Genomic DNA, 11,943 nt, shown 5'->3' with positions numbered 1-11,943 from the left:
ACAACATCCTTAAGTTGAGATATACAGTATACTACATGTAGTTCAATTTATTATTATATCATATTTTCATTTTTCCAAATCTACATAACTTTTATTATTTTTTGCAAGATGCTTAACCTTATGACCTTAATATTATTTTGCAGGGTAGCACTGAAACAGCGAGACCTGGGTATTGTTTTGCTAAATTATGATGATAAAATCTTTTTTTCTGGTCATCACTCCACCACTGAAAATAAGTGGCCACATGAGTTTAGAGCATATTTTCGGAGATTACCAGAATCTACAGTTCAGAACGCTGATTTACAGATTAGTGCTCCGGTGCTTCTTGCTCATTGAGGATTACAGATTAGAACAAAACTATTGCCCTTCATGAATTAATAATATTAATTAAGGCTTTGAGGGGAGCAGAAATAAAACAAATATAATTTTGTCACACAGTTAGATTTAGCTGCTGCACTATTTGTATAAAGTGCAGTACATCATCCTGAGTCTTTATTATCACTTTATGAAGATATCATAAACTAGCTTGTAAAACTAGATAAGAAGTTGGAGATAGCAGAAAACACACAATAATTACTCATAGTCACTAAAGATGGAATGACGTACACGGAATTATGGCCGTAACTCATACTCTATAGCAATAGGTGGTGGTGTTGAGCCTCTGATGAACAACCGGCAAACACAACAGGGGAAGAAGAAGAAGAAAAAGAAAACGAAGAAGAAGAAGCAACAGCAGCCGCTTACACGTGTTTCCAACATGTCTGCTTGCTGTGTTGTTGTCTGTTGAAATGGCTTGTTTTATTTCATAATCTGTATTTTTCTCGACTACCAAAGGACAAAGAACATTAAAGCTACAGGATGGCCCAGAGAAAGAAGAAACTGACGAAGAAGAAGAGGCACACAGCCAACAGAGAGCCGGAGGCTGACTCTGACAGCGGAGACTTTGAGCTGGCTGCCGAAAATCGCGACGATGATTTTGTAAGAAACTGTTACTTAAAACCACATATTTAGCCAGCGGCTTATCTCTAAAGTGACATTTAGTTTATTGATGTGTATTATACATGACAAGTGACATTCTCTGTCCAACAAGTGTAGCCCTCGCCAAGAGATGTAGCCGATTGGGGGTATAGCTCAGTGGTAGAGCATTTGACTGCAGATCAAGAGGTCTCCGGTTCAAATCCGGATGCCCCCTGCCTATATGTTAAAAAGATCTCCAAGTACGTATTCAACCGTTAATTTGGACAGAAACTAACGATAATGTTATATAAAAACACGGTGTTTCTAATGTTCTAATGTCAACCTCGTACATTTTAAATAGGGTGGCACTTCATTTCGACTCCACTAACCACTTCGACCTCATTAATGAACAGAGAGTCGAATTATCACCTTTCTGACAGTTTCTGACTGAGAAATTAGAACACTGTAAAAATAGAATTCATGGCAGAGCCTCTATATTGGATTGCATTAGGTTGTACAGGTGTACCTAATAAAGTGGCCAGTGAGTGTACATTCTATGTGACTTCGGTAGTTTAATCACCCATATAAAACGTTGTATAAAATGTCATTATAGTTTAACTAAAATTGCAGGAAATATTCGCTATTTTACCAATTATGTTAAAGCACCTAATGCTATCCGGGGTGTACCCCACATCGTGCCCTATGACAGCTGGGCTCCAGGCCCCCTGTGACCCTAAACAGGATTAGCAGTTACTGATGATGGATGGATTTCTCTATTGTTAACAAGCAAGTTTTATTCTTATTTGTGTCATAGCCTGGAAGGAAACTGCCGCGGTTCCCTGCCTCATCAGACTGCCTTTCTGACGTGGAGCCTGACACCAGGGAGCTAGTCAGAGCTCAAAACAAGAAGAAGAAGAAGTCTGGAGGCTTTCAGTCCATGGGTTAGAGCTGCTTGAATGTATATTTCCATTTGAGTGTGACCCACAGTTTTTGACACTGACTACAATATGTATGATTTTAGGTCTCAGTTACCCAGTATATAAAGGGGTCATGAAGAAGGGTTACAAAGTCCCAACTCCAATCCAAAGAAAGGTACGTCATTGCATTTTTAAATCAGGATCACACAATCTGACGTATGAAAATATTTGATGCTAAACCTTTCTCTTCTACACTTTAGACTATCCCAGTGATTTTGGATGGAAAGGATGTAGTAGCCATGGCTAGGACTGGCAGTGGGAAGACAGCTGCCTTCCTGGTGCCCATGTTTGAGAAGCTGAAGGCCCCTCAAGCCCAAACAGGAGCCAGGGCTCTCATCCTGACGCCCACCAGAGAGCTGGCCCTGCAGACCATGAAGTTCACAAAAGAGGTTGGATGATTTAGCTGACCAGTGTTTTTGTGGTTTTGGTCAACATCGCACTGCAATTCATAGTACATCTTTGTAGTTTTACATACTGTGTATTGGTCCTCTGTGATAATTATTCATTGTAGTTTTTGATTTTATTTGATCCCTCACTTTGGTGTTGTTTATTATAGTTGGGGAAATTCACTGGCCTTAAGACTGCTTTGATTCTTGGTGGAGACAGGTGTGTGACTCTTTAATAATCTGAAATAGGTTACCTGTCCTTTTAACATTCCAGTGAATGTAAACATCTTTGCCCTTTTGCAGAATGGATGATCAGTTTGCTGCTCTTCATGAAAACCCTGACATGTAAATGTTTTGTTTTTTTTATTATTATTTTATTTGGTACTAACAGATAATTGCAGTTTCTGCTGAGTCTGTGAGCTGCATCCTTATATCTTGATCTTTTGCATTTCCCTGCAGAATCATCGGGACCCCTGGTCGTCTCATGCATGTTGTCAAAGAGATGAACCTGAAGTTGCATAGTGTGGATTATGTGGTGTTTGATGAGGCTGACAGGTGAGAGGTGGAACTGTGCATTTACACTTGTTCTATTTCATAGCTTGGATTTACCTGTGTTCTAATGTGTGTGCATTTCTTCTGCACTCAGGTTGTTTGAAATGGGTTTTGCCGAACAGCTTCAGGAGATTATTCGGAGACTTCCAGACACAAGACAGACTCTGTTGTTCTCTGCCACTCTTCCCAAGCTGCTGGTGGAGTTTGCCAGAGCTGGTAAGACTAAACAGTTTTCTTTAATCATCCCTGTTGTCAGATCTTTTTTTACTTGCAACCAAAAAGTTCTTCAATGTGTCTTACTCTGCATCTTGGATTCATCTTTGCGTCTGGGCTCAAGGCCCACATTCGATAGATACTTTATTCATAAGCAAAATATTACCAAAATTTACTTTTTTATTTTTATTTTTTCCAGGTCTAACAGAACCAGTGCTGATTCGTTTGGATGTGGACTCAAAGCTGAGCGACCAGATCAAGGTAGACAGACAACCACATTTGTAACGTGAAAGTGTAACATGATTATGTTTATTATCATTGTTTTTAATTCAGGGTTGTTCTTAGAGAAAATACTTTTCATTTTTAAATTAAACGCTTTCATTATAATAAATCAGTTACAGGATGATTTAGGCCATTGGAATTGATTATAATAATATGTAACTGGTGAGTTAAAAATAAATTGAAGGCTTTTGTTCAGTGCTGACACTACATGATAACCGCTGTATTTTTTCAAAGCAGCTTTAAACTTATATTATTACTATAAGACAGTTTTAAACAAAACTTTGTGTATCTTTACCCATAAATAACATATAAATGTGCATGAAAATACTTACTTCTTATCTGTCCAACCTTTTTAAATATGTTTTCTCCTCTCTTCTTTCAGCTGTCATTTTTCCATCTGCGTGTAGATGACAAACCAGCAATGCTGCTTCATCTCTTAAGGAATGTGGTGAAGCCTCAGGAGCAGACAGTGGTCTTTGCAGCCACCAAACACCATGTAGAGTACCTCAAGGAGGTGAGATGCAACCAGCAGAATTTTCCTTTGCACATTCCCAGTAAATACAATCTTCCCACAAAGTTTTTTTTTTTCCTCCAGCTACTTTCTTCAGAAGGTTTGGAGTGTGCCTACATTTACAGCTCCCTTGACCAGACTGCTAGAAAGATCAACATTGGGAAATTTGTGCATCGAAAAGCCATGGTGCTTCTTGTGACTGATGTTGCTGCTCGTGGTATAGACATCCCTCTGCTGGACAATGTCATCAACTACAACTTTCCCTCTAAGGCCAAACTCTTTTTACACAGAGTTGGTGAGTGGCTTAAATGCAGAATTCTTATCGTTATTTGACTCTAGTTAAAAATGTTTTAAATACTGGAATTAAGTGATTACGTCGATATGATAAATGAGGATTAACCGGCTTTTGATGGTCCCTTGTCTTTTTTTTTTTTTCACCAGGCCGTGTGGGACGTGCGGGACGCAGTGGTACAACCTATAGTTTGGTCTGTTCAGATGAAATGCCTCTTGTCTATGACCTTCACCTCTTCCTTGGGAGGCCAGTTCAGCTTGCCACCCCTGAACACACACAAGGTAGGCTTAGCACAATGGTGGTGAGGTTTGAAACTGAACTACAAATTTGTCTATTTATCTATCTATTTATCTGTCATGTTTACCATTATCTTCTACCCAAACCTCCCCTTTCTTTCAGATTCAGATGGAGTGTTTGGTCGGGTCCCTCAGAGTATCCTGGATGATGAAGGTTCTCATCTGGTCACGGCCCATGGAAATTCCCTGGACTTGCAAAACCTGCATCGTGTCTCAGAGAATGCCTACAAACAGTACCTTAAGTCTCGACCAAACCCCTCAGCAGAGTCCATTAGACGAGTCAAAAACACAGATCTGTCCAGCATGGCTGTCCATCCGTTACTAGGTCCGTTTGAAAGAATATGCGTTAATATAAAAAACGGGGAAGCTCTGACTGTAGATGTAATAGCATGCAATTGTGTCTTTTTTCAGGGTCGGGTTTGGAGAAAATGGAACTGGAGCGCCTTCAAATAGTCGATGCCATCAAGGGCTACAAATCTAAATCAGTCAGTTTAATGTAGTACCTCCATAGTGCTGTAATTTCCTGCTGGTTTCCTGATGTATTAAATCATAAAAATCTCTAATTTTGTCCTGTTGTAGACCATTTTTGAAATCAACTCCAACAGTAAAACATCAGCCAGCGAGGTGATGCGGGCCAAACGGTCCAAGGATACAAAGCTTATGGACAAATTTAGCAAGCATAGAGCGGACCTAGCTACAGAAAGCCACTTTCACCAGCCCGTCAGGTCCTCCGATGTCAATGATGGATCCATCCTTACTCCTGACAAGGAGGATGATCTGAGGGTAAGAAGCTGTCACAGCCTCTTGACAATTGCACTAATTATTTATAGTGGGTTTTTTTTTTGTTTTTTTTTACCTTGAGCATCCTTGTAAGGCACTAATTATATAGACCAGATGGCAAAATTCTTTCTAGCCCAAAAAGACGCTAGTGGATATGTTTTGATTTATTTATTTATTTTTGTTATTGAATCATCTTTTCAACAATCCTCATGTAATTTGCCTATATTGATGGGTAATGTCCCTCAATTTGCACCCTGAATTTCCCGATTCCAAAATGCTTGGTTTCATCTAAAATGTGACTTTCATCCAAACCTGACTGACGGGCACCAATCATGAGTAGAGGCAAGTCATTATTGGTTTAAGTGCCTGTATAGGGATTATACGATTAAATAAAAAAATGACTGAAGTTATCCTTAAGGGCTGCAACTAAAGACTTTGTTATGAATTAATTTGGTGATTGTTTTCTACGATACTTTTGTGTTTTAAATGTAGGAATAGAAAATTAGAAGGTACAGTACATGTCTTCATGGATCTTATTTTGTCCAATCAGAGACACTAATTTTATTGCCTCTCTCCCACACAACTAAGATTCTAGAAAAAATATTAAAATTTTTTATTTTAATTAATACGTTATTTAATAAAAAAAAAAATTTCCAAAATTTTAGAGTGCAGAATCGTATTTTTTGTACACAACACACTGACATGTCATTTTTCATGTTTCCACCAGGAGGTGTTCTCTGTAGTGGTAGGTGGAAAAAAGAGAGGCCTACAGGACAATGGGGAAGAACGGCCAAAGAACAAGAAAAGCAGACGGACTGGTAAAGATGAGGAATATTACGTCCCATACAGACCTAAAGACTTCGACTCTGAGAGAGGGTGAGACATGCAACAGTAACATTTGTTTTAAAAAGCAGTTGTTTTAAAAATAACAATTTTTTAAAAAAAATTTATGACTCATGTTCTGTGTGGTGTTAGGTTAAGTCTCAGTGGGGAGGCCAGTCCATTTGAACAGCAGGCCTCGTCAGCTGTCCTGGACCTGATGGGAGATGAGGGAGACCGGTTCAGCCAGCACAATAAAATAATGAAATGGTAAAATTTTTAAATTCAGTGATCCATCCTCGATCTCTTGCTCTTTCTTACACCTTCTGAGCTACTTCTGAATTTACCAGTTCATACGATAATTTAATGTCTCTCTGTCATTTGTAGGGACCGTAAGAGAAAGCGCTTTGTGAGAGAAACCGGACAAGAAGATCAGAAGAAGAAAATCAGAACGGATGGTGGCCAGGTCATCAGCAACAAAAAGAACAAGAAGAACTTGTATCCTATTTTGTGTTACTGCTGTTGGATCTGCTATTCTTTCTTGCTCTGCCGATATTGCGGTCGTGGAGGTGTCTGACCTTAACAACATTTCAGTTATGAGGAGTGGAAGAAAAAATACAGGATTGATGATGCAGGATCAGGCTCAGATGGAGAAACAGGAGGAAGAGTGGGAGGAAGGAAGCCAGCAGGAGGTAGAAGAGCAGTTTTAGTCAGAACTGTAATCGTTTACACATCATAGATGTTTTTAGAGCTTCAGGCTTCAATAGTTTGAATATTGATATCACTTGCATATCTGCTAAATGTAAGATTATCTACAGCTTATCTTAGCAGATATGAAGTGTTTATGTTTTGAATCCTCCTTTCTGTGTCATCTCTCAGGTCGTGGCTGTGGTAGGCGAGGTCCTAACTTCCAGAGCCCAGTAAGACCGCAGCAGACACCTGGAGGCCGGCAGATACGCTCAGAACTGAAGACGAAAGAGCAGATCCTGAAGCAGCGCAAGAAAAAGGAGAAGCATCAGTTCTTGCAGGGTGGAGGGCTGCAGAAGCTCCGTTTCAAGAACCGGCAGATGCTCAGGAATGTTAAGAAGTCAGGGTTTGGACGGGGCAGCCAAAAGAAGGGCAAGATGAGGAAGAAACTGTGAGGAGGACGGAGAGGGAGAACAATCCTAGAAGGCGGATTCTGTGTGAGTGAAGGGGCTGAGGCCATCACGAGAAGCTGATTAACACCAATTGAGTCCACCTCAACAGCTTCATTGTGCCTTAAAAAATGTGGATTGAAAGAGGAAAAGAGCTGAAGAAAGCATTAACAGAGATGCACTTCATCTTTTTCCCTCATCACCTACTGAACTCTGTATTTGTCACATTACATAAAAGAAGGATCCAGTGAATGGGATTGTCTTTAAGTGTGCTTGGCATGTGCTTAAATGCTTTTCAGTATGTACATCTATAAATATTAATGGGTAGCAAAATACAAATATCAGTGAGACAATTATCCGTGTCATGTCTTTATTTGCAGTTGACACTGACATTGAGTGTCTGTCATCAGAGGAACTGTGTTCTGACTTCTGAACTGCTTTTGTAGATTTTACTATTTTAATAAAAGTCAGGATAACCACAGTTTTTGAAAGCCCGTTCAGCGTGACTTCTTACCCTGTCTTATTTGTCAAAAGGTTATTGCTTCTAATGGCGTAAAGTCTGGATTACACCCAGTCTGCTCCAGTGAATGAAAAATGAGGTACTGGATTGTGTATGGGTGTGTGAGGGGGAGTTTCTGTGCACAAAACCATAGTTCATTTGTTTCTTTAAGGCGACTGCACAGTGCAAAATATCCAGCTTCTCATTTTTCTTCTCATCTTCTTATTAACTTGCTGGATGATGATTTCATTTTAATGTTTGTAAAAACTTTGAAAAGGCATGAACATTCACACAGTCCATCAGTATATTGTTCATTTTTATAATAACTAAAAAAAATTTAATTTTAAAAGGCAAATACTGCACTGAGTGTTGTACAAACCACACTCAACTTAAATTGAAGATTAATGCAGAGTAAATTGTTAGGTGCACTGAGACATTTCGTACATTGTTTGTTAAAGATCTGTTTAAATGTTAATCTTGGGCTTTAACATATTGACAGTATTATACTAGATTTATCTGTCATCAATAATGCACTGGCTGTGCCACATCTGAGAAGCATCATATTCAATTGCTTTTTTCTGGCCATATGTCAAATGATTATGTAATTTATTTCCTGCAGAAGATACAGCAGTCTATCATCCAGCAAAGAAAAAAACTTTCTCATTCCTTCAGCTGTTGAAAAGGTGCAAAACGTGACCACATGCACAGCATCCTCAGACGACAGAGCAGCACTACATCACTGGAAGCGAGGGATACGAGTGGCCCAGTCCATCTGGATGTGGTTACAGTACTGGACGTTTTCTTTAAAGATGATATGCATATATACTATCATAGGTTACTCATGGCTGCAGATACTCCTGGGCTGAGGCTCTTCCATGAAGATTTGTGGCTTCCAGTCATCTGTGTGAATGCTGCTAAAGATGGAAGAAAATGTGTGGTAGGAGGGTAATGTATTTGGTCCAAACACAGCAGAGTCACCATGGAGATGGTCACGGGATACACACCAGCTGCACTGTCATATTTCATAGCAGGTTGGTGTTTCACATAACATCCATCCATAAAACAAACTAACTAGTCTGTCTAGGGGCTAAAGCAAATGTTGGCAGTAAATATCAGCCTCAACGTATTAACTTATATATAGAAAAAACAATGTACATCTAATAAAAATAAAGAAATACGCGCAGTACAGCATTAATGGCACAAACACAGAAATATATGACCAAACACTAAAAGGAAAAATTTTACTTGTGCAGTTTTTAGAGAATATGTAATATATAAAGTAATTATATGACATTTCACATGTATTAAACATGTGTTTGCATGTATATACATACACTACATTCCACAGATAAGTATTTCAAAATGTAGATATATGTACTATAAATATTATATTTTCTAGAAGGCTAAACAAAATATCTTTCTTCATGTATAATATTAAAAAAAATGCATTTAGAGTTTTAATGCTATAAACTTACTCAACAATCTATTATAGTTACTTTCATTGTTCTCAGCATTGTCCAATCTATTCAGTGAGATTTGTAATATATATGTATACCATGTTTAAATGATTGTATGATGATCAATTCATGCGGTTTATCTACTCTTCATAGATGCAGTAATTTTGGAATGAGTATTACCTTTATATAGTATCTAGTTAGAATATAGTTATCTTAAAGTTGTCATTGTGTTTCAGCTGCGCTAACCAATCACCAATAAAGACACTGTATTATGAGATAGAGACAAAAGTCATAAGGAAAGACAGACAAGTGAGGAACACACTTAACTTTATCAAAACAAAAATGTCCAGTTGACTAATTCTGATACTTGTGGGATGATTGCTAGGAACAGACCTTTCTGTGTTATATGTCAACTGATTGTTGAAATACACACTTGAACATACAACAGTTATTTGTGGAGAATATCATCCTGATAGGACATTTGTACCGTCTGTCCCCGAACTAGCTGGAACCAGAACAAGCTAAAGTGAAGGAGCCTATGATGCCTGTGATATCAGTTAATCCCCGTGCACAGATACCGAGCTACAGTCTGCCTTTACCTCATATCCCATCCTCGGCGAACCCCCCCCACCAACCGTGTTGTCTATCTGATGGCCCCTCTCCCCATCCCAGCACTCTCTAGTGCAGCAGCTCTCCAGTCGTCAGGAACGGCAGCTTTATCTTGGTTTAGGGTTCCCAGGACTGACACAGCATCCACTTGAGATATGCTGAAGAGCCTGAGCATCAGAGTACTGCTGCTCTCATGACAGTGGGATATAAATGCTTGGCTGTTCTTATGTATGTGTGTCTCACATTAGAGGACATTGTCTAACCTCTGTCCACAATCTGACAGGCCTGAAATTAAAATATGTCATTGCTGGTCTTTCTTTTTTTCAGCTAACCCACACCATGTCCCACTGATTTTCTTTGCTGTTTTTTATTTCATTTCAACAACCGATGGAAATATACTTGCGCTTACATAATGTGTGCTTCTCACACATGACTTTTCTTGTATTCCAGAATCAACCTGAATTTTACTACACTGTTTCCTTTGTCTCTCAGGTTTAATTTTTTTCAGAAATGTTTCCTTTTACAGCTGTTAGATCAAAATCAGCTGAAGACTTTCTGCAATTTAGTTTAACAAAGCAATGTTGAATCTAACAGTGATCCTCATCAAATAGACCATGAATGCCAATGTCATATAGACACAGCTAGACACACTCATCAGTCATTTGGATTTGATCTACATGGTTAAGAGTTAATCTGCTCTCAGCCTGAACCACTTGGGTTGATACTACTATCTGTCTCCAATGTAGAGGACAAAACTGTAGTGTTAAATATATGTGAAAATATTAAGCAAGAACATACTGAGTCCAATGGATAACTATGATATGTAAGCAATCATGAGCATGTCCATTATACATATTCACCAGTCTAAAACTATTATCAAACCAATTATCTGTTCGCAGGTGTGTGTGTGTGTTTTGTTCATTACCGAGGAGCCGTCCCTGAAGTCTGGCTCTCCTCTTTCCTCCTGTCTTCTCTGTATATGCTCCTCAGATGATAAGATTGTTTCCCTTTCTCAGGCTATCGCTTACGAGGCAAAAGGCCACTTGGGGAATGACAGGGTCAACATGATTGACATTAGCTGCTCTCGCCTCAGCAATTTCATTCCCCTACGTAGAAAACTGCGGACAACTCAATAAGTTGTTGAAAACAGTTGAAAACAATCAATGGGATTTCCTTTTGTCCCCCCCCCCCCCCCCTTTTTTTTTTAAGCTCACACAGTGTTGCTTTCTCAGACTGGGTGGAGCTGAGATGTTGTTGAGTCAAACTCTGGTAACTTGGGTTATTGTTATGTAATATAATTACAGTGTTGTGGTTTTGTTTTGGAAACAGGCATCTCATGAGATGTTTGGAACAAGCTGCCAATGCAGATGCTTAAAGGGAACCTTAAATTAGCTTAATCAGAAGGGAAGGACTATAGTCACTAGGACTGCCAGAAATGTCCTAATTAGAAATAGAAATGTCTGCCGGGGTTGTGTTGGCTGTAGGCCATTCAAAGTAAACTGAATAGGAACCAGCTTGGAAAAATGATCACACCAATCTGGATCCCTTTGAAATTTCTATGATGAAGTGTCTCAAGCAGAAATTCAGAAATGGCAGTTAAAATCTTAACCCACTGTGACTTGAAAATATGCATTTTGAGATCTATTACTGAACTTCTGATATTTGTTTTCCTTTAAAACAAGCCAGCTTTGATTTAAGTGACTTTCTCATTAGCCATTATTTTCTGATTAATAAAAAGGTTTAGCAGAAGGTTGAAATGCAAAGAAAGTAATTTTTCCACACCACAGTAATAACAATTTTAATAAGTCAGCAACGTCCCGTTAGTTTAAAAGTGATTTACAGGCGTGTGACATAAATATGCTGCTGTCTCATTATAATCTCCATCTTACATTTTCAAGTATACAATCCTGATTAAATAAAGAAAACCACCATCTGCCAATTAAAACGTAAATAACATCTTTCATTGCCAGCGAGCTGTGTCACTGCTATGATCTGTTGCTGCTGTCAAGCTGTAAATCTAGATGCACCCTCTGAGAAAGGAAAGAGGCTTTTCAGCAGGGATTATTATGTCTAAAGCTGCAAGACAGTGCTTCTGCTGCTTGCCTGTGTGCCATGAATGTCCATAACAGTCAGCACGCAAAAGCACTCTTTTGTTCTGTTTTGCACCTCTAACCTAC

The 11,943-nt window shown here is 38.9% G+C and overlaps 1 protein-coding gene and 1 non-coding gene across 2 annotated transcripts; both read left to right on the top strand.

Annotated features, from left to right (window-relative positions):
* The first annotated feature begins 697 nt into the window (after positions 1-697).
* Positions 698-7,557, top strand: ddx54 (DEAD (Asp-Glu-Ala-Asp) box polypeptide 54). Its single transcript, XM_067484713.1, has 20 exons — positions 698-978; positions 1,772-1,898; positions 1,979-2,049; positions 2,135-2,323; positions 2,491-2,540; positions 2,624-2,665; positions 2,780-2,875; positions 2,967-3,088; positions 3,285-3,346; positions 3,750-3,881; positions 3,963-4,173; positions 4,320-4,451; positions 4,570-4,791; positions 4,878-4,951; positions 5,046-5,249; positions 5,974-6,122; positions 6,222-6,335; positions 6,453-6,563; positions 6,660-6,757; positions 6,945-7,557. Exons 1-20 carry the CDS (start codon positions 859-861, stop codon positions 7,205-7,207), a joined length of 2,589 nt encoding a protein of 862 aa, XP_067340814.1. The 5' UTR covers positions 698-858; the 3' UTR covers positions 7,208-7,557.
* trnac-gca (transfer RNA cysteine (anticodon GCA)) lies at positions 1,121-1,192 on the top strand. Its single transcript has one exon. It is a non-coding gene; the product is annotated as a tRNA-Cys (tRNA).
* Positions 7,558-11,943: the final 4,386 nt, after the last annotated feature.

The sequence above is a fragment of the Channa argus genome, chromosome 18 (assembly GCF_033026475.1).
Source record: "Channa argus isolate prfri chromosome 18, Channa argus male v1.0, whole genome shotgun sequence".
NCBI classification, from domain to species: Eukaryota; Metazoa; Chordata; class Actinopteri; order Anabantiformes; family Channidae; genus Channa; species Channa argus.
Note: the sequence above shows the minus strand (reverse complement) of the source record. Positions and strands in the feature narration are given on the sequence as shown.

Excerpts from the sequence above, each read along its gene's own strand:
- ddx54 (XM_067484713.1), top strand. The coding sequence starts at position 859 with ATGGCCCAGAGAAAGAAGAAACTGACGAAGAAGAAGAGGCACACAGCC. Across the intron at positions 5,250-5,973 it reads ACAAGGAGGATGATCTGAGG|GAGGTGTTCTCTGTAGTGGT; the intron begins GTAAGAAGCTGT and ends TGTTTCCACCAG. Across the intron at positions 6,758-6,944 it reads AGGAAGGAAGCCAGCAGGAG|GTCGTGGCTGTGGTAGGCGA; the intron begins GTAGAAGAGCAG and ends GTCATCTCTCAG.